At 39.0% G+C, this 25,890-nt stretch overlaps 1 protein-coding gene across 2 annotated transcripts in view; it reads right to left on the bottom strand.

Moving 5' to 3' along the window:
• The window catches only part of si:dkey-215k6.1 (transmembrane protein 132C), a 255,764-nt gene that overhangs the window by 71,288 nt on the left and 158,586 nt on the right, over positions 1-25,890 (bottom strand). For both annotated transcript variants that reach the window (XM_032515274.1, XM_032515276.1), the window contains exon 5: positions 4,594-4,789. In XM_032515274.1, coding sequence (XP_032371165.1) covers positions 4,594-4,789 — 196 coding nt within the window. The remainder of the gene's footprint in view (positions 1-4,593; positions 4,790-25,890) is intronic.

A 25,890-nucleotide genomic window follows, 5' to 3' on the forward strand; every position in this document is an offset into this window, starting at 1 on the left:
CCCACACACACACATTCCCTAACTCTTTCTCCTCTACTCACATCCCCACTCCTCTCTAAAAGATGAAACCAATTTTTTTCAGTCCCCACAGGAGACAAATTACTCCTAATAATCCCTAGTTTCCTGAAGAGGGCCTCTTTCTTTCCCACTCAGCCAAGAGACCATGAACCTTAATGGATATGCGGAATTAGGAGAAAAATGTTGGAGAGGGCGCGGTAATGACAGGAAGCATTACGGTTTTCGTTGTTGCCTTGTTAAGAGAGAACTCACTGCACTGCCACATCAGTACTGTTGACAACCTGACTTTTGATTTGGGAGATGGTGTAGATGATGGCTGAGGTGGAGTTGAATCACACAAACAGATCAGACAGAGAAATCATGTTGTTAAACCAGGGCTGAGTGCTCCGGATGCAATTATGTGCTAGGCTTAGTTTTTAGGCCTTTAAAATATGTAACAGCTGTAAAGATCCCACATGTTGTCACATGGCTGTATTTTTGTTCCATGTAATCCTCAGATGTGGAATTGTTTAGTGACGACGATGCAAGAATTTGGGAAAGCTTTTACATCAGGCTCCCTTTGAAGATTCTAGCTTATAATTTGATTCCTTTTCCTTCCATCCTCGAAAAAACGTTGGCGCTTTCATCTCAGTACAGACTTTAAACAACCAACGGACAATCAACACCTGGTCAGCAGTTTTGGTAAAGAGGCCCAAATAGTTTGTAATAGCAGCCATTTTAATGCTTTTACCCAAAAGAAAGTGGCAATAACGAGATGGAAGGAGAGTCAATGCAACTGGATGTGTAGATGCGTGTTGCAACCTCACACCAAACGCGTCAAATAAGGACGTTTGGGCAGTTGCTGTCCTCATCTGATGCGACGAAAAAGACACCCTTAAATGTGTAGAACGTACTGGGGACAGTAGCATGTAGACGGGGTTCACTAGGAAGTTTGTCGGGGTGGTGGATGGGTCAAACACAGGACTTTCACCTAGAAGTGCAGGGTTTGTGTCCCGCGTGTACCGTCCCGTTATTGCCGCGCGTCAGGGAAGCCGATTTCTTCTTTAACCGGCTCGTTATTCCCCTGGGCCACGGAACCGTGAGCCCACCCACAACCTTTCCCTAAACCTAACCGTCCCGTTGCCGCGAGTCACAGAACCGTAAGCCCACTCACAAGCTTTTCCTTAACCTAACAGCGTCAAAAGGGACGCTGATAGTCTCGACAAAGCGTGTGTTAGGTGACGCTAAAGGAGACCTTTAGCGTTACGACAAAGGCGACAGAGGCACCTGACCAAGCGTCCGAGATGGGAGTGAGAATGTGTTGTATATAAAGATAGTTGGGTAACACTTTACTTGAAGTTTTCTACTGTCTACATGAACACATGACACTGTCATGACACAGTCATGACACATGAACCCTAAACCTAAGCCTAACCATAACTTGTGACAAAACCGAATGACACTTACTAAAATAAGTGTTATGTCACAAACCTTCATGAGATGTACTCATGGCAGAATTGTTTGAAAATTTTTAAAAAGCAAAATCCCAATCAAAATCCCAATATTACTGCTATTAGAAATAATGGTTTCAAGCTTGCTTTTTCCAGTTGGTGAAAAAGACAGAGGTTGCAAAAGCTCTGAACAAAATTGGGGTTTCTCACTAGGACTTTGCTGTTTGAAGGAGGGCTATCCGGCCAGATTAGCTCTACCTCAGTTGTAATGGAACTGGTAGTATTTTGAAAAGCATCCTTCTCACTTTTTAGCCTGAGGTTATTGGTTGCTGTAGCCAGACCATGTCTGTTATGGAATGTGTCTGGTTTGATCTGTGATTGTATGAAGTAATGGTGGTGAAATGTTACGGATGAAAACATTCTTTTTAAGCAATCATCTCCTTTACCTGATCGTGTCTGATAAAAAGTAAGTCCATGAAAAGGTTTGTTTTCTTTTCCAAACAGAAAGCTTTGAATTTAACTTCATGAGTTTTTTCCCCCTTAAGGGAAGTCTGCATGGCAACAATGCATGTGGAAAAAAATCGACAGTAGAAAATGACATTTGTATATTGTAAAGGTTAAGTCTTGTTCTACTGTTTTTTTATGTAATAGATGTTTGATTTTGATATGCTGTACATTATAAACTGCTTGTGGAAGTGATTTGCGAGAGAGCATAAGAGAAAATGAAAGAAAGGGAAGGGAAAGAGAAACAATGAGTTGTTTGTGCTTTACATCATTTTACAACATTACATGCATTGATTTAGGATTTAATGATTGCTTAGTGAGCCTAATCAGTAAGAGGGCTTAATGTTACGGGTATAATATTAGCACCCCTGACTTGTTTGGACTTTTTATAGACATAGGAGTGAGGGTAAATGGACTTCTGTCTGACCAAGTTTGTTCCTCCACTGGTTCCCCACAAGGATGTTTGCTTTCACATTTATTATTAATTCTCTACACAAATTTGATAGAGAATGTGGGAAAATAAACATCTTGAAGTCTTCAGAGGACTCTGTCATTACTAGTAGGCTCCAGGACAATGAGACTAGCCACGGCCTGGTCTTCAACGACTTTGTCAGCAGGTGTGAGGAGTCTTCAATTAAACACGTCTAAGACCAAAGACATGATCTATTATTTTAGAAAACTCGCCCACAAATGAAGCCATATTTATTAAGGGTCAGAGCAATGGAATGTGTATAGACGGATTTTGAAATTAAAAATCCATTGAATCGAGCAATGAATATTTATGCATTGAAATGATGTATCTGAATTTGTTGCCCCTGAATTGTACTCTTCAAATTTTCAACAACTATTTTTCACATTTATTTTTCTAAGTTCATGAATTCACAATAAAAAATTAAACGCAAAAAAAAAATTCCAATTATATATTTTCAACTTGCTCAAATTCAGCTGCAAAGTGTAATGTTTAAAATTCAGTGTTAAAATCCGGGAACCCAAAGAAAATCAATTGATTGTAGAATCTAGATTGGGAGTTTGCCATCGTAGCAACAGCCAACAAGTGGAAACTTTTTACAATTTCCATCTGCTCTTTCATCACTAAATTCACTTCTGAGTCTTTTTTATGCAAGAAATCAACTGTGTAGAGTTTGAATATGGGCATTTAAAAAAAAAAAACATGCATGGCAAATTGCACATTTGCGCCAATGTTGGTGGAATTGAAAAGCTCCAGTCCGACGTGACAGCCAATTGGTGGCGGCCGGGATCGCTCGCCGGTTGGCCAGTGATGCTCAAAGACCCTGCTGTCAGCTGGAAGTCTCTCAACAGACTCATGGACAAGTTTATTTCCTCAATCATTTGTTTAAATAGCAAAACACAAACATCCATTAAACGATAAACAGCAACCTGTGTTATCTGCCAGTTATCAGATACATAATTTCAATGCATAAATATTCAGTGCTAGAAATTCAATGGCTTTTTAATTTCAAACTCAGATAAAGCAGATTTACTTTCATAAATGTGTCTCATCTTAAAATTTTATTCTATTTTATTTAAAAGTCAAGTAAATTTAAGTATTAGTTTAATTTAAATTTCATTTTTTCATTTCAATTACATTTTAAATTATTTTTTTATATTAATCCCCAGCGGTAAAATTACAATTTAATATCATTTCATATCATATTAATTTAAATATCTTGGAAAAATTATTGACATAAAACCAAACATTGAAGCAAATTGTGAAGCTGTTTGGAAAAAAGTGTCCAGCGTTTGTTTGTTTGTTTGTTTGTTTGTTTGTTTGTTTGAGGAAACTGTTCAACTTACAAATTGCCAAAACCACGATGACCTTATTCTGTTATGCTTTTATTTTTTATTTTATTATCGATTTTAATGTTCTAGTATAGGCTGATTGGTGAGTAACAGCTTAACCTAGCAGTCAGTCACAGCGGATAAGTGGCTCAATTTCAAATGATGACCACAACCCTTTGCACAAGGGAATTTTAGCTTCTTCCTTCTGGTTGGAGGTCTATAGTCCCAAAATGTAAAACAAAGTGGTATAAGAACTGCTTTGTTTCAGCAGCCTTCACTCAGATGAACAAGTCATAGAAACATTGCAGATACTATAGAAGCACAGCTTATTTATTCATTTGTTTATTTTATTCAAATGCTTCTTAAAGTGAGGTGAAATCCAGACTCAAATCCAGAACAACGAAAGTTTCGGGTCTCTATGGAAAGCAACCTTTTAGGAGGCACACTGTGCTTGAGTCTCACCAGGAATGACACCTGCCAGCATGACGCATAAACGGGGGAAGCATTAGGCGTGAAGGTAGGCATGTAGAGCTGTATGTGCGTGACTGTGTGTCCATATTTGTGAGACTGTTTCTCATTTTGAAACCTGCGAGGGTGAAACCTGCTGTGTGTGTGTGTGACCAGGAGGCTTGTAGCAACAGGAGGGGGTAAACAAGCTGACCTTTCTAGCTTTGATCAACCTGGAGGATGGAAATGAGCTGGGGGTGTCAGCAGATTGTTAAAAGGAGGTGGGTAAAGGAGGGAAAAATCTATTTCAGCATACAAAATATGCTGCTGGATATGTCAATATGTATGCTCACAGATAACTGTATCTGTTCTCATCTATCCAGTCACAACTCACCTCAGCCAGTGGTACGATTCCCTGTATGTCTGCGTTGGTGATGTAGAGGTGCGAGACTTTCTCTGTTTGTCTGGAAGTTGTCTGCATGCCAGCTGGATACTCAATCTTCCAGTGTAGAGTCTGGGTTGGCACCAGGTTGATCACGTTATCCACCTCAAATTCCAGCTGCATCACCTCATACGATTGACTTTCCAATCTACAAAGAAAAAGGGCGAAAAATACAATTTGTCTGTTTTAAAATCCCAAAGATGTATTGGTCCTTCCAGCAAAAAACATCCTCTGATGAGCCCTGATAATAATAATATATCTTTATTTCAAACAAGTGGGTCCCTAATCCATAACCATCCTGACAGGCCAGACAATGTGAAGAGTGTCCTGTATAAATATGTCACCAGAATATCTGAGGCAGACATTCGTACCAGCCACATTTTAACACTGTGAATCAAGAAACACAGCAGCATTGGCCATGATGACCACAGAATACCATTCAAGTGTCATGGTTAACACAACTTTTTATGTCTACTAACTTGTGACAAGGTCAAAAATAATGGTAACCACACCTTTAATACAAGGAGACAGAAATCTCATGGTAAGGTCTGGATTTTAATTTGTAAGATAAGACTGTTTGAGTAACCAGTGAAACAAGGAACTACATCCTATTACATTTTTTTGTAAAAGAGCATGAAAAATTAAGGGAGAGAGAGTCAATCTTTGGAGCTGAAAAAATGTGTCGTTTACATCCAAACTAAGTATCTCCTGCTACTTTTGAAAATGTGATTATGATAAAAATAATGACCAAGATGATAAAGGGAGATGATGATCTTGGTTATGGAAAAGATACTGACTGCTGAAAAGGAGCAAACACACCATCCATTTGCGCATATGTGTGTGTGTGCATGCGTGTGTGCGTGCGTTTGTGTGTGTGTGTGTGTGTGTGTATGTGTGTGTGTGTAAGTGTGTGTGTGGGAGGGAAATGGGGAGTCAAATAATCCCATCTTAAAATTAAAACTTAATGAATAGAAGCCATTCTGCTTTATGCGTTCTCTAAAAAGCCCATGCGGGTGTATGTATGTGCCTTTCTCTTTCTCTATTTTGGTACGTGTCTGTAAACATTGTTATTTTGAAAATGCTATTGTGCTGTGCATCAACACAGACCAGTAGCCATGCTCAAAATGTTTTGGATGCAGGCTCATATCTACTTTGTCTTAGATTAGTATGAAGACTGAAAACAAGGGGAAACAGCTAGCTCGGCATTGCTAAAAGTAAGCTATATGCCTACCGGCACCTTTAATTAAAGTTACTGTGTGAGAGTGATTCTTAGACATCACAGATCTTAAAATCATTATAAAGATCTGTCAGTCATTATCATAAGAATCTTTTAATGACATCTCAAATAATCACTTTCAGATTCAGTTTGAACTTTGGCAACTTTTTTTTTTTTTAATATATAAAAATATAAAATATTATCTTCTATCGCTCTATTCTTATTCCTACATACAGAATCTTTTCTGTCATTTTGACAACTCTGATTCGTTCTGCACATCCTGCCCTCACACTTTGTAGACTTTGTCATTACCGGCTTTTCCTCTTTGCCTGTCAGAAATCCTGATTCGATCTGCTGCTTGTGTGATTCACAACCAGTCGTATCATTTATCCTGACAGAGGTTCTTTGCATCTCCTTCTTTCAGACCTGAGCCAATGATTTCACAGTTAAGATTTGGACTGTATTTGGATTTTAGGATTGCGGTCAGATACAGGATAACTTAATAATGAATGAATGACTAAAGAATCATAATCTAACTAAAATGGACAGACTAAGCCAGACATATTCATTAATTGTGCATTGTGTACATTCTGTGTATTGTATTGAGAGGGGACACCCATCAACTGATATACCGCCAAACAGCATGCTCTGCACCGCTTGCTCTCCGCTGCTTCTAACAGTAATTCAAGAACAGATGAAGAGGGCACCCAGATAGCTTAGTTGGTAGAGCGGGCGCCCATATACAGAGGTTTACTTGTTAACGCAGTGGGTCTGGGTTCAATTCTGACCTGTGGCCCTTTGCTTCATGTCATTCCCCCCTTTAATCTATTCAGCTATCCTGTTAATAAAGGCCTAAAAATGCCCCAAAAAATAATCTTAAAAAAATAGAACAGATGTAGAGAGAGAGATACAGCTCAAACATTTCAAGTATCAGTGATGTAACTTTTGGAATGACTGCTTTTGTTTCTGGAAATAGCCTGGTCCATATACTCTAGCATTTCTGTAGGGATGCAACTATGTCATGGCGGGCGTATTGCTCTGGACTGAAGGAAGCTCAGTGTCAAGTGTGAAGTTGTTTTGATGAGCAGTTTTCAAGAAACCTGCAAGCAGCAATACTAGAGGGCAAGCAATCAACCCGTTCCAAACAGGCACCGTTTGATTGGGGATTGCATTACTAAACTAAAATAACCAAACACTGCAATAAAATGATGTGTTTATGCTATGGCACACTGAGCAAAAAAAACAGTAGATCTTAAATAAAAACACTATCTGAAATGTGACAGTACATTTTCCAGAGTGAAGATAGCAGTGAAATTTACCCACTTGTAGTTCCCAGTAAGTGAAACACAAAAGGTCTCCTGGGTGGGATTTTGGAGATAAGCATTCAACACACACCACAGTCGACTGTTTCACAGCCTCAAGAAATGTGCCTTGAAAATAATTTAGATACTGTTTAGCAACAGTATCTTTAGAAAATCTCTCTGACTGTATGTCTGGCTCTGTTATTTTATTTTCCTGTCACTGACACACTCTCTCTAAAACACACACACACACACACACACACACACACACACACACACACACACACACACACACAGCAGATTTTGGAACATGAATAAGAAAGAAAGAAGCAGCAGCAGTTGTAAATTGATTTTTGAGCAGACGCTTTATTGTTCTGTCATACACACATTCACACACACACACACACACATACTCACACAGATATATAGGGGTTAAAGGTCATGACAAAGCCAATTGCTGAGGGTCTGTGATATCTGGCCTGTGTATGTGTGTGTAAGTGCGTGTGTGTCTAGGGTGATGGGGTGATCGATGTGTTACACAGATAGATTAAGAAGAGAAAATTGATGGGTGTCAGCTCCCCTTGACCTCTTCCAGATCCTTCCATCTTGCTCGCTTTTCTTTCATCTGTCTCTACCCATCTGTGTGCCTCTCTCTGTCTCTTACCAAACTCAAGCTGACATTGTTATCCCATCTTTAAACTGAAAGCTTGCTTCGCTCCAGTTTAATTGCTTTGGTTATATGGAAAGATCTAGGAACAGTTTTGTTCAACCCTCAGCCCACCCTAACCTTAGTAAAAGTCAAATTTGCCGTAAAAAGCATTAGTCGATGTCTACAGGTTGTACTTCTACAACAAGCATCACTGTCTTTCTTTGTCAGTCCAACACCTTCTCATGTGTCAAGCAACCCTGTGCAATTACAGTCCTCTGTAGGATAAAGTGTGATGAGTGCCTTGCCAAAGGACACGCTAAAGAGTACAGCAGCTTCTATGTGATGCTACAGAATATCAGACAGGCAAAAGAAGAAAGAGAAAAATTTGTCCACATTTTTTCACTTGAGTTAATGAGAATTTTTCATATTTCGGTGAGGTCCACTTGTGTGTGCATGTGTATCCATGACGGCTTGTTGTTTAACCTCAACGGACACACTAGCAGTAGACCTATTTCATATTTACCAAGGAGAAACCTAAAATACAGCAGAGGTTTAGACACGTACACAGCAAGACACAATGCTCTGTCACTCTCATTCTCTGTTGCTATCTCTCTCACACTCACAGACAATGCACAAGCAACACACCTCTCTGTTTCTCTCGCTCACACACACAATCACACACACACACGTACAAAGAATCATCCAGAACATTTTGAGTGTGTTTGGATGCAGTGTAATCGCTGGAGCTGAAAAAGCAATGTGTCTGCAGTGACAGGTTCATTCAGGTGTTAGCTCCGTCCCAACCACAAGACTCCAATACAAGATTACACTGTCCTCTAGTACGTATGCATGTACGCATGTGCATGCACGCATACATACACACACAAAATTGTGTGTCAAAAACAAAAACAAAACCACTGTAGAAGTTGATACTTCCTTTCTGTCTCTGAGTGTGTTTTCCTTCAGGCAGCTATTATTCCTGTTACAGACACAGTGATGCAGGTTTTACATTGTTGGTCTGTGGGTGTCAACATATGTGAACTGTTATGGTTTCACATCCCTCTTCCAAACTTGCGGTTTGAACACTGGGCGGACCAACTTTGGTGATCATGCATTCCTAATAAAAAGGGAATTCATTCTAATTGTATAAGGTTTAAATCGGCATTGAAATTGGCATTTAGCATTTAGGTGATCAAGAATCAGACAGAAAGCGGCAACCTCCAGCGCTGAAAAATTAAGCAAAAAACTACAATTCATCGAGGGGCCACTTGAGGCTGGACCCAATAGTGAGTCAATCCCTTTAGAACCCCATGTTAAAATTCCCAATTTACAGTTTGTTACAATTGCTATGACAATTTTTTCAATACTTTTAACAACTTTCTTTAACTCTTAACACACTTAGCACAACATCTGTCTGTGTAGGATATACAATTTACACATTTCTTGTTGCTTTGACACAAAATGCATACAGTTAAACCCAAAATGTAAAATACTTGAACATCTTTTACTCAACCAAGACCAAAACAATGTTTTTTTACTGACAAATTTGCAAACGCTTTCACACTGTATGTCAGAACAGATACATGTTCTAAACCTATCTTAGGCTAAAGTCAGGGTAAACATGTGTTCATGTGGTACAATGAAACAAAAGTATATCCCCTGCGTTTTAGATTATCCCATTGTTACTGTGAATGAGAGAAACAGCAGATAGAAGTTATGCAAATAGTTTAATCACAACAAAGATTACTGTAACCAAAGTCACATTCCTTTTTATTGTTTACCTAACCTGGCCAAATCTGATTCTGCTAAGTTACAGTAGTACATACAGTAAAAGTGACCTGTTTGGGCTGATTTTGTGTGGAAAAGGAACAACTCAGTAAAGATGAACATAAAGAAAGTAAGAAAAATGCCAGCACGAGGGAGAGGAAGACAAGTACCAAGACAATACTGTCTCTGTTTCCCTTTTTTCAGAAACCGTACATTGTGTCTCTGCCCAATGTGAGTCAAGTGCAGATGTGAGTCGCTCATGCTCATATTCATGGTTTATAGCTTAACGTGTCATACTGAAATTTGTGAAATCCATGAAAAATACTTTTCTCATTAGAAACAACAACAGAAGATGGAAATCCTTTCAAAAACGTTTTAGCTATCTATCATTGTTTGATTGCTAATGTTAGCTCAAAACGCTATTCAACTGAACACCTTTGTTGTGTTTGATTGCTAACTTCTAGTCAGCAGTGAAGAAATTTCGTTTTATAGGTCAATTTTTACTGTATTGACATTACAGAAGTTGCTTGTTAGCATCTTATTGGCTATTTGTCGCAAAGTGACGCATGCTCAACTCACATCTGCACTTGACTTACATCGGGCAGTGACACATTCTGTAAAGTTACTCTGACATGGCTCATTCATTTTTGTATTGAATTTCTGCAGCAAGAGAAACAAAATGCATGCATTTACTAAACCCAACAAAACAAAAATTTAGACAGGCTTCAAGAGAAACTGCAGTGTAAAACATAATCTATGATCGATACAATATACTATTATCTATTGAATAAGTGCAGACTTGACACATGAAATAATGCAATTTCTGTACTTTTACCTGATATTAGTGTTTTTATGAAATTGGGCTATGACTGACTAAATGTTCCTGTTGGGAGAGAACACGTGTTAGTGTTTTGGAAGAATTATGTTATTTTGAGACATGTTTGCAGTGTCTTGATAGATATAGTGTATTGTTGTATTTTGTAAATTAGCGTTGGAGTTTAGTTTACATTGTGTGATTTTGAGCATGAAGTTAACAGTTTTGCCAATTGTGTGTTGTAGATGTGTTGGTGCATTAAGAGTTTAGTAAAATTGTTAAAAGTATTGAAAAAAATGTCACAGCAATCGTAAAAAAAATGAACGACAAAAAACAAAATTAAACAGGTTTACAGCCTGGTACAAAAAAACGGTTTTGGTCTCTATAGATAATTTCCCAGCATAATTAAGAGTGTGCCGCTTTGAGTGACAGATGGGTGCCATCACGGGGGTCTAGCTCAGCAACCAGGCTTCATTCAGCATGCCAGCTCCACCCATCCTCCACCACTTTGCCCATTTTTGGAGCAGACGGAGTCAGGCGTTGTCAATATGGTGATGGCCAACAAAATCTCCTGACAAAAACTAGGATGTTGTCTAGTTTTAGAGGGAATCAGAGACCAAAAGGCCAAATGGTTCTTCCTAGAAAGTCTAATTTTTGTGCCCAATATTCCAGAGACATCAAACTAATAGTTCATGTATTTGTGCCGAACCGTCACAGTACACACAGAATACACAGCATGTGGATGGAACCAAACTTAACAAGCGTGAGTTCTGCCTGGAAGGTATTAGCTGTTCATCGTTAGCAACATGTGCTAAGTTGACGTACATGTCAGTTACACTATGGCGAACACAAATGACATGTGAGGCCTCCACAGCAGTGTTTCAGTAGACATTAAAGTTCTTATTCTAGTTTGATGGCAGGCTATACATTAATGCCAACGTGCTTTCCTAAAATTTACAGTCTCGAAACCCTGTTTTGGGGGCTTGTAGAACGGCATTCGTGCTTTGTTTGGAAAATCCGGTCTGAGACAAAAATGCATGATTGAGTGAGGAAAAGTGGTTACACCACAACACATAAATTACAACAATCCATCGCAAAACAACTCTCTGAAACCTTCAAAGAGTAAGAACATCTAGAGGTGGACTTTTTAGTCCTGAGTCACCTGTGTTGCTGCTGTAAATATATGACATAGATAGTTTGATACACAGTGAGACAGACAGATACAGATCTCTATGATAGTGAATGTTTCTCTGCCTATAGAGGCTGGCCTGGCTTAGCCTATAAACCCAGATAAAAAGATACACTTCTGGCAGCAGAAAGATTTTTGAGAGACATGCAGGCTGGATACACTTCTTACGCTTGTGTATAACGGGTTTGGCCCTTCTGGAGTCTCAGAGCTGATTAAAAGAGATGATTGACAATTTTTTTTATCTGTTTATCTATTTAGCCTCAATTAAACAATTTAGTTTCTAGGCTGGGTCATCAGAGATAAAATGTGCAGCCTCACTTATTCTGTTCTTGCCTCATTCTTAGTCACCTTTCTATTTGAATGACTCCTAGTAACTTTGGTGATCCCCTGACTTCCATTAACAGCATTATCAGGTTGACATTTGTGGCTTTGAAATTTCTCAACAACTATTGCATGGATTGGCATAACATTTGGTACACACATTCTTGTTGCCTATGGATGAATTGTTGTAAAGTTGGTGATCCTCTACCACCATCATCAGGTAAACATTTGAATATGATACTCTGTATTTAGTGCCAATAACCAAATCTTAGCATGCTAAATAAAGATGGTAAGCATCCTACTTGCTGAACATCAGCACGTCAGCAGTGTCATTATAAGCATATTAACATGTTGAAGTTAGCATTTAGCTGAAAGCACCGCTGAGCCTAAGCGTCACAGAGCTGCTAGTGTGACTGTAGATTCCAAGTCTCTTGAAGTGAACACATAATGACATCTTTAAAATACAGAACTTACTAAGAGACAGTTAAAGTAATACGTTGCAGATTTTAAACCAGCTCTGTGTCATCTTTGTGTGGGCAGTGTATTTAGAAACAGAGCTCAGTGCTCTGTGCACTGGCACCACGGAGGGAAGCCAACATGGTCCTGACACACTGCCATGACACAGAGCTTTAGCAAAATATCTTCATAAACAAAAAAAACAAAATAAGATGACTGCAATGTACACACATACTGTATAAATGTATACTATATATTATATAAAGTATATATAGTATAAACTAACCCTAACACACACACCCTGAGACAGCTCCAATGGCCTTGACGTAGAAGAGGATTCACAGTCAATGACCCGTTCATCTGTCTGTCACAGCTGTAATAAGAGACAAACTTTGAACTGTTTCTTATACACACACACACACACACACACACACACACACACACACACACACACACACACACACACACACACACACACACACACCATTTGAAGTCATTTAGCTGACGCTTTTATCCAAAGTGACTTCCAATAAGTGCATTCAACTATTGAGGAACAAACTCGTAACAGCAATAATCACGTAGAAGAAGTAGATAACTTGAAATAAGCCACACTACAAAATGCCACATGTAAGTGCCCACTGTACAGTAAGCGCAACATGTAAGTGCAATTTATTTATTTATTTTTATAGCTCATAGATAGATAGATAGATCATTGCTTGAGGAATAGTTAAGTCTCACACTTAACATAATTAATTGCCGCACCCAATATATGCCAGATACACACAGATTCACACTCTAGATTACTCCTGGAGCATCTGATCTGAAACTCCAACTGATTAGGTTAAAGAGAGAGAGAGAGTTTTGGCTCATGTTCCCCCTTTGGAGTTTTAAAATATTAATCTAAGTTACATTTGAAATAAAGCATGTAAGCGTGTATATAAGCATGGTGGTTGTTATGATATTATGATATTTATTGAGGAATCCACTTTTTTCCTAAAACTTTTTTTTTTTTTTTAAAGGATATCAGCTCAGTGTGGCTCCTCTGTTATTCACACCCCATTGCTGACCCCTCAGTGATTTTTCCTCCTGAGGAGAAGCAGGTGGTAACTAAAGGAAAATCTCTCCCTTTACCTAAGTCACCCTCAAAGTTGCACATTCAATACACAAACACAAACACACACACACACACACACACACACACACACACACACACACACACACACACACACACACACACACACACACACACACACACACACACACACACACACACACACACACACACACACACACCATGTAGCAAGTGCAAAGAGGACAGTTTGTCTTATCAAAGTGTACTGTAGGAAAGTGGTGGTCTCGGGCGAAATTCAAAGGACAATAGAGAACAAACACACACCACTGGCAAGACGAGAGGAAACACCCCCTGGGAGAATACAAGGCAGGAAAGGAAGGACGTAAAAGGGAGAAGGACAAGAAAAAAGGCAAAGTCTTTTTTTTATCTTCTCTTTTTGCTAAAAGGAAGTTGTCCCTTGCAGCATTTCCCCTCAGCACCCGCACAGCCAGGCTGACAGCAGGTCTGTGTATGTGTGTGTCTGTGGGTGTTACACAGAGCGAGGGACACAGGGGTTTTTGTAGACAAATACTTGATATGAGACAACCACAGGATGTAAATGATAGACCGACAGAGAGACAAAGAAATCAAAAAGCATCACATGGAAACGAAAGGTAATAACCCCCCCCCCCACCAACCACCACACACACACAGATACAACATACATAGATACATACTACTGTCAGAAATGTGTTAGCTGCAACAGAGGAAGACAGATGTAAAGGCAAGGCGACGCCAGGCGGAACCACGGGCCGACAACACTGTCACAGCCATCACCCACCTTCACCTGTACTGTGTGTGAGAGAGAACGAGCGTGTGTGTGACAACTGGACGCAGAGATGAAACGACCCGCCGCAGACAACCCCTGTCAGTTTGACTTAAGAAAACCTATAGTGTGTGTGTGTGTGTGTGTGTGTGTGTGTGTGTGTGTGTGTGTTTGTGTGTGTGTGTGTGTGTGTGTGTGTGTGTGTGTGTGTGAGAGAGAGGGCGCATATCACTGTGTGCATTTTTGTGCGTGTATTTCACCCTAGTCTATATCCTTCGCGTTCCACTTCCGGGATTGCTCCGGTGCTGGAGTGTATTCTGCCGGATGCATGTATTTTCCGTTTAGTTCCGCTTTCTTTGTGTTGGACATTTCAATTTGGTGGATTTATGCGGACTATTGTTGACTGCTCCTAAGATCTCTGCAGGGAAAATTGAGACAGCTAGCTAGATTATCTGTCCAATCTGAGTTTTCTGTCATAAGACTATTTTGCAGTGGCTGTGTGTGGAGTTTAGCACCGCCCATGACGATTCTGATTGGTTTTAAAAAAAGCCATTAAACCACAGCATGTTTTCCTCCCATCCCTAAATGCTATGTGGAGTACCCAGACTCTCCTTCAGCGCGCTTTAGAGGAGAGTCTGGCAAAGTTAGACAAATTTTGCCCAAACATGGTGAATCTGCCTTTCCCCTTTAATTGCAACACCTCATTGCAAACTTGGTTACAGACATGCAACCATCCATTCAACACACACCTGCTGAGTCTTTTTAACCTGGTTTAGCCTTCACTGACCAGCTGTCAAATCTTGGTAGCTATCGGTTGCCATAGGTAACTCATAGCATTTGCATGTGTTTAAGAACACATGCAAATGGCCAGAACACAAGCAAATTAAGAAAACAACTTCATTAGTTTGAAAAAATGTTTGCGCAGCATTTAGCAAACGCGCTGCGACTACACACAACACAACCAAATACACAAACGTGCTACAAATACACACAACACAACCAAACAAACAAAAAACACAACAAAAAAATATTAAGTCTATATTTGATATATATTTTCTCTCGTTTGGTGGGTGTGTCTTGGCTCAGGTCACATGTGATACTCATTTAGCAGATTTGTGTCTGTAAACTTAATAAAACATTTAAAACTGCATCAGCATTTCATGTTGACGTTTGTTTAAGCCATTTTACATGAAAGGGTTTAAATTCGTCCGAAAGGCCCATCACTGAAGTGTAGGCCTCCTTACGTGTAATATTGGGATTATACAACAACTGTTACCAACAAAATAAGTAATAAAATAAGTAATCAGTCTATTCAATCAATCATATTCTGGAGCAATTTGCTCTTGAAATAAAAAAAAAAAAAACAGACAGGATTTTTAGTCCCTCCCTGTAAACCAGTCATTGAGATAGCTTTATAGAGACAGTGGGATTTATAAACTGAATAAATCCCGCCCAAACATTTAAACACAAAACTGTTAACTCCATCGTGTTGAAAGTAAGACATCTGCTGAAAAATTGTTTTGGTTAGCCGTACTGTTTAGTTCAAAAACATCCAAAACACTAAAGTACAAAAACATGCAGGACCAGACGGTCCAAGATTTTATTTTGAAAAAATGCTCAGTGACAGCAACAGTCAAGAGGGCATGAGACGGGAAAATATACTATATATTATTAATATATTATATTAATAATATTAATGTATTATACAGTCTATGGATGGGAGTCATGAAACGGGAGGTCTCTAGGCTGCAGCTATACCAGACTCTAATGAAAAGGCAGAGCGCTCCATCCCGTGGGGTTGAAGATCCAGCTGTTCCACTTAGCGCTCCCTCTAGAAGCCTGGAGAACTTCCGTTGTATAATCTGGATGCAGCGTTTTTTGTTGCATCTGCTTTTCTTTTTGCATTGTTTCTGTATTTGCAGTGCGTTCGTGTATTTGGTTGTGTATATTTGTATTGCGTTTGTGTATTTGGTTGTGTGTATGTGCAGCTCGTTTGTCTATTTGGTTGTGTATTGGTTGCGCATACATTTTGTCAAATTAATTAAGTTGTTTTCTTAATTTGCTTGTGCTTTGTCCATTTGCATGTGTTATCTGAAATTGCAGTGCGTTTGCCCCTGTCGGCCACCGTAGTTACCAAACCCTTTAATGTCAAGAGAAATGGGAAGAAAAAACAGCGAGAGACAAAAAAGGAGTTGGGCGCTATTTTAAACTCTCTGGTAGAACAAGCTACATTATAGGAATGTAAAATACTAAATACTTAATGACTGATCTTGTTGATGCAGCATAATGAAAGAACAGTTGTGTGTTCTACAGGATGAAGGATCAGTGGCCTGCTGTGTTTCAGTCGTGTTATTTCACTTCGTTCTGTCCATCTACTTTTTAAAATGGTTTGTGATGGTTCTTTTCTATGTCTGTAAAATGTTTTGATTAATTTTGCCTTTTTTTGATAAATGTGAGAGGTGAAAGTAACTAAACATAAATGCTGGGTTAATTGGTTCCTCCTCCTCCTCCTCCTCCTCACTCACCGCGGCTCTGGAGAACGTCTGTCTCCCGAGCTGCGTCAGGCCGCTCTCCTCCCAGTGAGCCGCGACACACTTTATGGTCCCACTGACGTGTGTGGTCACCATGACAACTAACAAAAATCAAATAACATTTTCATTTCAATGGCCTTTCCATCCATTTTATTTCTATGGATTCTGGTATTTATAAAGTTTCTGTCAAACATGAGAAAAATGAATTTACTGCAGCCAATTAATTTCATTACACAAATGTGTTGATACAAGATTTAATCAAATTCAATTTAAATATTTGCCATTTAATTTTCATTTTATCCAGCTTTTATGATTAAAAAATGTGCGAACTTAGAATAACTGTTAAGACAAAACTGCATTCACAAGCATGCAGATACTTTCACAAAAAACATACAGCTCTCTTACTCTCATCCACGCATATGCTAAGATATTCAATATATGAAAATGTATTTTCTAATGGATACACACTGTCTAAATGGAAGTCCAACCCTGCTGATGATTCAATTCCAGCTGTGGCCTGCAGTGAACAACCAAAATACACACACTAAATTGGAAATAGAAGAAACTGAAAAATGCATCATGTTGACAAGCTTTGAGATAATAGACTGAAAAAAAACAACACAAAGAAGGACACACTCACACTGTATCTTTCTTTGATAAGGTAGTTACAGCTTAGATGAACAGAGACCAAACTGGCTGCAGCACACACGTATGCACACGCACGCATGCACGCACGCATGCACAGAATAAGCAACAGAATTACTAATAATTAACTTAATTTAATTTAATTTGCTAAGAGATAATAGCAACACGTTGTTCCAGGCTTCCCTTCAGCCATATTGCCAATATTTGAAATATATTTTGTCAACACTAGCTAAGTTGCCATCCACTAATCGAATTATCTGAAGTTCGTTAAAAAAAACTAACGCTGAATAAAGCTGGTAAAAGTGTTTTTCCATCCAACGGCTTTAAAGAGAACTAAAAGCCTGTGCGTAATGACGTCACATTCTGTGTTGTGGTCAAATTGGTATATTTAATTCATTTGAGACATTTTATGTTGTTCCTGTTCATTTCCGCACCGAATCGCACAACATCCAAGCAAACATTTGCCAACAAAGTTTTGCTAGACAAAATAGATTGCGCCTTCTATCTACATATGAGTCATAAATGCAGAAGTTGTAACATTGCTTATGTGCCAGCTGATAGCGACATATCAAGCTATAATAAGAAAACAACAACGGTATCAACAAATTGCTATAATGATGCAGATGCACGTAATTACCCGACCACAGTAGAGGCAGCCTGTGATGGGGATACAAGAACACTCCAAATTGTTCTGAAAGATTGTGGTTTAGAGCCACACAAAAACCCTCTGGTTAAAGTATTTTTGGATTTGACCTTTTACTGGCCCGTCCCCTGACCCAGAGAGGACCTCCGGTTCCAACCATGAAGCATATCGCCATTGTGGTCTACAAACTGGCTACAAGCACAGAGTACAGAGTGATAGGCGACACATTTGGGTCAGCAAGACCACTGTGTGTTCACACCGTGTGCAATACCATACAAACGAGTGGATTACCTAACGTGGATAAGGCGCAGGAGATCTCGCTGTGTAACTCTAGAGCGCACCTTGTGCCACAGGTGTATGGCGCAATAGCTGAGACTCATGTGTCAATTAGACACCCTGCTGAAGGCTGCAGGGATTTTGTCATTAGAAAGGGCCTGCTATCAATCATATTACAACAGGCTGTAGTAGACAATCGTTGCATGATAAGGGACATTTGCGTCGGCACCCCTGGCAGTGCGCATTGGTCTTCACCACTTCTAACCCGTACATGTGCGTCTGTTTAACCATAAAATGACCTAAAACTTAATTGCAATTCATTATCTATTCGACAAATAACCTTTCCATCAGCGTTTTTCGCACAAGTCGGTCAAGAGAAAATCCGATGAGACCAGACGTATAAACTTTGAGTCGATATCCATGAAATTTCATCAAATTTTACTGTTTCCGTAAAGTCATTTTTCATTTGATATCATTTGATTTGCATAAAAAACATGTGGATGGAAATATAGCTGACTGTAATGAACACAGAAGAAAAAAGTCTGTTTGTGTGTAAAAGAGAGTGTGTGTGATTGTGTTCCGAGCTGTCGAGAATACAGTCAGATTGTCACTGACAGGACAGAGGGAACTCTGAGGGAATGAGTTTGCAGAAACAAAGAAGACATGCACATACTCACAAACCTAAACACGCTTGCACGCACGCACGCATGCACGTACGCACACACACACACACACACACACACACACATTTTCTGTATGTACATACAGGCTAAGACACAGATTGGTTTACATCAAGCACTGGTTCAAATTGTATTCTGTGTAAACATATACACATACAACACGCTGCTGTCCTGCACTATTCATTAAAACATGTGCTCTTGAAACACCAATACATGCTGAGTAAAGAGGATGTAATGGCACTAGTTTGCTTGGACTTTGTCATAAGTTCCCCATTCCTTTTGCTTTCATTATTATCGTGTGCACTCGGAACTAAAACTGATTACTGTACAATTATTGATCCCAGAATAGAAAAATGGATCACAAACTGACTGAATTGACTAAAACCTGAAACATGACCTAACACTGTATACAATTAAAAACTGATACATATGGAAGGAAGGAGGAACTAAACGTTGTAACACTCAAGGAAGACATCCTTTAAAAGGAATTAAGCTGGTCGGGGTAGTTCAGTTGGTAGCGCGGGAGCACATATGTAGAGGTTTATTCCTCAACAACACTGGTCCAATATTCATCTCACCACCCTGTGACCACTAAGCAGGCTACATGGGGTTGGACATGCACACAATCTTTCGCTCATTCCATCTCCCTCTCACACACAGTCACAGCTATGGCAGTGTAGTAAGTAATGGGCTTTTTCCTGGTCTTTTCTTTTTTAGTTGTGTGATTGCATATAGGCCCTTCGCTGACATGCACTGAGCGCCTATAAACACACACACACACACACACACGTAGGCACACATGCACGGACGCATGCACGCACATTTGCCATCTCTTATTCTTGTTTGTTTCTACCCCCTACCTTGACATCCAAATAGTCTCCTCTCTACACTGACAGAAACGCACACATACATTATCGTTTTTTATGATTCACCTTCTAAAAAACAAAAATACTCATATACTCCTTCTTTCCTCATTTAACAGCGGTGACACACACTCTCCTTCCATCATATACACACGAGGGGACCAACACAGACCCCCCAACGGACCTACAACAATATGAAACATGCAAATGCTTTTAAGAGGAGCTCAGCAAAGGGACACGAGTGTGCATCTGCACCTGTGTGTGTATGCATACTTAAATGGTCTCCCCAGTGTCATGTTTAGTATTTCCTTTTGTAGATTTAATGCTTTGTTTTTGGGGGGCACACAGCAGAAAGAGTTGAGGAAGACAGGAGAGGAAACATTGCTAGACTTTGTCTCACTCTAAAGTCTTGGATTAGATGTTGTCAACAAACCAACTTATCAAGTGGGGCTTCAGGTTTGGGGCCTTACTTTAAACAGAAAACTTTTAAATTTAAAAATGTCCCTTCTGCCATTCAACCCCAAAGGCATGACACAGACTTAGATGATTTATAACTATAAAGGTAAATGTGTTGTGACCATTTACCCACAATTGGTTTGTATATGAAGAGAAAATTACTTTGACATTTGGTGATTGTCAGACACAGTGCTCACATGTAAAATTTGAATGTTTTAACAAATTGAATATACAATAATGTATTATGGCCATATCAGTTGGTGACAGAGAGCAACAATTATATTTAATTTCTTAAAAATGTTAGGTTAAAGCAACATAGACTCATTTCACCAGCCTTTATTTGGTTTACCTACCTTATTTAAGAAATTATAAATAATTGGGTTTTGGGTAATTACTGCTTCTCCAAAAACGTAGTTGGGTATCACAGTTTTGCTCCATTGGTTTGGCTCACTTCTTGAAAAAGAAATTACATTCTCAAAACTCTAAGATCATTCGGCAAAATAATCTTACAGTTCAACACAACACTATAGCTCAGATCTTTCTCAGTTGCATTGGCTCATTTCTTGAAACAGACCAGACGTTCTCAACACTCATGGGGCTTTTGCCAAAATAACCTGGACGGTTCAGAATAACACTATGGTTCACCTGCAAAAGATCATATCTCTCCCAAAACAGTTCACTCATGTGTCAAAACTTAATTTCTTTCTCATTTAAAAAATGCTTCGTCCCTTTGGCATTGTGTAAGCACTGCAAGTCAAAATGTTAAGATGTTTTGTCACTATTGCAGAGAACCATTAAAAAATCCCTCATGTCCACTGCCAAGGGAAATTGTAACCATTTTTATTCACACACAAAATAACTTCCATACATCAGAGTAAAAAGAAAATGTTACCAAGGCTGCAACCTGCTTATAAACACTCACACACATTTACACTCCGATGGCGCAGCATCAGGAGCAATTCTGGGTTCAGTGCCCAAGGACACTACGACATGGGAATGCAGGGCCAGGAACCAAACCACCAACCTTACCATTTGCAGGTGACCGCTCTACCACTGAGCCACATCCGTCCCGTATCACCTTTAAACCTGACACTAATGTAAATAAGTCTATATCTCAATATAAAATGTATTGTGGCTGTTTTTTGTGATTATATGATGGCAGTGATACATAATTTACCGTTTGTACCCTGTATTACCTTGCTCCTTGTCTCGTTTTAAACTTTCAAATTACATGAAAGCTTCTGAGAGAAAGACAAAACCAAAAGAGAGTTTGTAAATTTGAGAGAAGAGACAAGAGGAGAGAAAAATAGAGCTATGAGGAGACAAACGAGAAGACGATAAGACAGAAGGGAGGAGATAAGATGGAGAGTGGAAGAAAGAGAGATACAGAAACAGACAAAGAGAATGAGAGACATACGAGTGAACAAAAGAACAATAAGCAGTGAGAGAATTCACATCTCAGCAAGGTTCTCGGCACCAGACTCTATTAGGACTGCTCTGGTTTGTCTAATTGCTGCAAAATAACAAGATATAAATTATCATCTTGATGAGATACAGATGATGCGTCGTTAACAAGTGAATTCCCGCCGTTCATTTCCACATATCTCTGAAGATCTCATTAAGTCCAACACATCTCCTCCCACTCAGTTACCTCACATAACCCTCTTTCCTAAAAGCAAGCAAATATAACTCTGATCATTTGACAGATTATTGCTTAGCATTTTTAAAAGTATTTTCACGGTTCTCGCTGTAATGAATACCAATAGGTAAGGCACTGGTGAGTTATAGTAAGTTTACTATAAAACATGCAAAGTGCATGTAAAGACGTACAAAATGTGGGAAAAGTGCAATACAAAACCTGAAATGTCACTGCAGGAAAAACAAAAATAAAAAAGGGAAACGTGATAGACACAAAACATTGGAGAATTACTGGACAACAAAATCACTTTGGTTTTCCAGCCTTGCATCATGACGTACTAAAACTTTGCTTTCCATTTACTGATAATTATGTTTTCTTTTCGAGCAGATAATTTCGATACTCTTCCACCATTACATGTAATCATCAACCTTTCAGCTCGGACTGATAAATTGTAACTGCTTTAAAAGCAAGACAACTTTTTAAAAAGACAGAGAAAAGGCTATAAGGTTTTTCTGGTTTGTGTTATTAAACATATCCAGCTTGGATTGTTGGACACCATGTCTGCTCTGATGTACACTTCATTGGTTCCTATTGCACTGTTAAGGGAACATATGCTTTTCCGTGTTTTCTGTCATATCTACAATGTTATAATGTTGGATTTTTAAATAATGGATTTTAATATAATGAGGTTATTGTATAGACAAATCCCTGTGAGTTCAAAAAGTTCAGTTTTCTATTATACTATTCTGAATGCTCAGGAATAAATTGCTGATACATTCTATTAAATGTCCACTGCTAACTATGGTAGCTACATGGCTAACGGCAGTAAACAATGTCATCTTGGCTGCCAGTGCTGTTATATTTTTCCCAATTGAGGGTCATATTATTGCTGAAACATGTCAGATTGAGTATTGTTGGCTCAGAAGCCTTTACCTGCAATATTTGACGGTAGAAAGTTCTGCTTCAATCCACTACAATATAACGTTAGCATGCTACAAACTATTAAGCAGCTACATGCTAATGCGACATAGCTGTAATCTTGGCCAATGTTGGTAATTTCTCCACAAATTCCAGTCACCTCACTGTTGGGACATGTTCAGTTGTGTAGTATTTGGTTTTGAAGCCTTTAGGTACAAGTACAACTCTTACTATATACAGTAGCTCCTGCTTCAACTAGTGAAACACGGAGCGGAGGCTCCCAAGTTTCCATGAAGCATGCTGGCCAATCAGAGCAGACTGGGCTTTTTTGGGAGGAGGGATTAATTATAAGCATGTAAACATGTTCTAGTACAAACACAAAATGCAACTATAATTATAAAAATGCTATATAATAGTTGCCCTTTAAATCCTCCTATGCCAATCTCTGTCTCTGTTACACACAAGATCGATAGGTGGGAGGCTATGTGAAAAATCTGGTGCAAAAGCAGGGTGACAGCTACCAACAACAACACCAAGAACACACACATTTTAAAATAAAAACTGCAGTCACAAATGTAGCCTTTGACGCTGTCACCTCAAACTCCATCCCGACCTGATAACCTGTCTTGCTCCGTCGGGCTCACACACAGATATTGATTTAATGCAGCACTAGGTATCACATCCATCTCTGCTTTTCTCCATCTTCTCTAGTATTTCTGTGCTTTTATGATATTTGTCCAGGGAGGTGAAGACACATTGTTTGAGATATGGGCTACATGGCCCTGCCGGGACCAAAATGAGATTTCTTTACGTAATTTATTTGAGCAACGGCCATTTCTCTTGAAGGAAGAAAATAATGCTAGGCTATTTGTAGCAAGGTGAGCAAGGATCCAGACCATTGCACCTCCAGACTATTATTACCGTATTTCTTCTCGAGTGTATCTTGTTTTGATTGCTACCTTTTTTTTTTTTTTTTACATTTACCCGATCTGGGGAGGTCAAAGGTCATGCTCAGCTAAAAAAAGATCCCTGGAGCATCTGGGTTTTGCCGTTTTGTTTTATTTGTGTGTGTTTTGAGAGATGTTAAAAAAAGCACAATTACATCATGATGGTGACATTTAATTATTGTCACTTAAAACTAAAACTGTAAGTGGGGGTTTCCCGCCAGGAAACAAAATGGAAATGTAAAGATCCAAGCACAGTATTGTGTTTTATAAAAAGCAATAATCTGCTCCACATTGTGATTTACAATGAGGTATAAGAGCCAAAAGCGTTTTTATGTAATCTGCGTCTTGTGGCTTTTTGCTTGAATAGGGCTCCACTCCCACAGTGAACATTACCCTTGGCATATGCAAAATAGCTTGCATAGAGGTTTTTTTTATTAAGTTTGTAATGATACCAAATGAAACATGGTCATGACTACAGTAAAAAACTCCCTCCAGTGGCCTTCCCACTGTTTAATGACCAGATATGTTTACACATTATATTCCCTGCACTCTGGAAAAGAAATCTATACCAATCTGTACGATGCTCTGTGTAGCTGAACATGTGTATATCATGCTTCAAGGTTATCTTTATTGTATCACTAGGGGGGATTTGTTTTGCAGCCAGGGTTCACATAAAAACAAAATGCAGAAAGACAACATCAATACCGCATGATCACAATAAATCACAGAGCTAGAGCAGGGAAAGGGAAAATCATACCAGTGTGAATGTGCAAGTGGGCAAGAAAAGTGCAAGGAATGCAGCCAGAGTGCTGTTTGCTATTACACTAAGCATCAATAGCACTTGGGAAGAAGGAGACGTTGATTCTCTTAGTCCCGCTAAAGGGTGCTCCGAAACGTCCTGAGGGCAAAAGCTCATGCAGTGTTTGTAATATTTCTTTGGTGTGGAAAGTTAAATCAACTAACTGAAGGTGGAATGATGAACAGACACACATTCACACACAAACGCGTGTGTGTATGTGTCTTTGAGGGAACTCCACTGTGTTTTCATTGCTTTAACTGTGCATTCTTTGTGTTACATAAACTCTACAACAAACTCATATTCATTGTTTATATCAAAATGTTTTTGTTGTTTTGGCTTCATATTGGCAAATGACTTAATCATTGGCTTTATATTGTATGATAGATTTGTGCATGCCCTCCCAAACATCCTCCAACACACACCAGATTCACACATGCACCCTCTGACAGAGACTCTGAAAGAGAAAAAAAGAGAAAGAATGAATTATTAATGGTGCCGTCTAATTATGGTGTGTGGCCCTGAGAGAGATATGATCTCTGGGAAATCACATCTAACAGTCATTTATCACAACAAATAGAGTGAAAAACACTGGTTAGAGGAAAAAAGTGAGGAGAGGGGGCAAGAGAGACAAAGAGAGGGCAAGAGAATAGCAGAGATTAAAGGCAAGCCCTCTGCTATCAGACTCTACTGTTGAAATATGCTAAGGAGATAGAAGGATAGAGTGGAGAGAAATGGTCAAAGGAGAGTCTAAAATAGCGAATTAAAAGATGCTCAAGGGAAACTGGAACCCCATATGAGCAATTAAATGCCTCATAAAGCTGGATTTACAGGGCAACACATGGTAAATTGAATAAAATAGAATTACTATGCTAAAAAGAAATGTATCTTATCTAGTAGAACGCGTAAATAAAGTTATTAGTAAAATATTACTTGTATCTGTCTTTATACTTTAAATAAAATTAAATAATAAATAAGATTATTAAATCATCAATGTTTGGTCATGTAATGCTTAACTCTAAAGATTACATGTTTTTTAAGGAAAATGCAAATGGACGGGGCTGTAAGTATAAAGCAGGGTTGTAAGTGTCTGACACAACATTGCACAACTCACTTTACTGTCAGTCCTCTTTATCAATGTCCTTGCACCTACTGCGGCCAAATAGCATCCTTCCCTCTTGCTAATATAATATAAACAATATCAAAGGTCAATCCCACCAGAAGAATTAACCCATACTTTTTGAAATAAACGGGCAGAGTAGGGG

Source organism: Etheostoma spectabile, chromosome 5, assembly GCF_008692095.1.
Source record: "Etheostoma spectabile isolate EspeVRDwgs_2016 chromosome 5, UIUC_Espe_1.0, whole genome shotgun sequence".
In the NCBI taxonomy this organism is placed as follows: domain Eukaryota; kingdom Metazoa; phylum Chordata; class Actinopteri; order Perciformes; family Percidae; genus Etheostoma; species Etheostoma spectabile.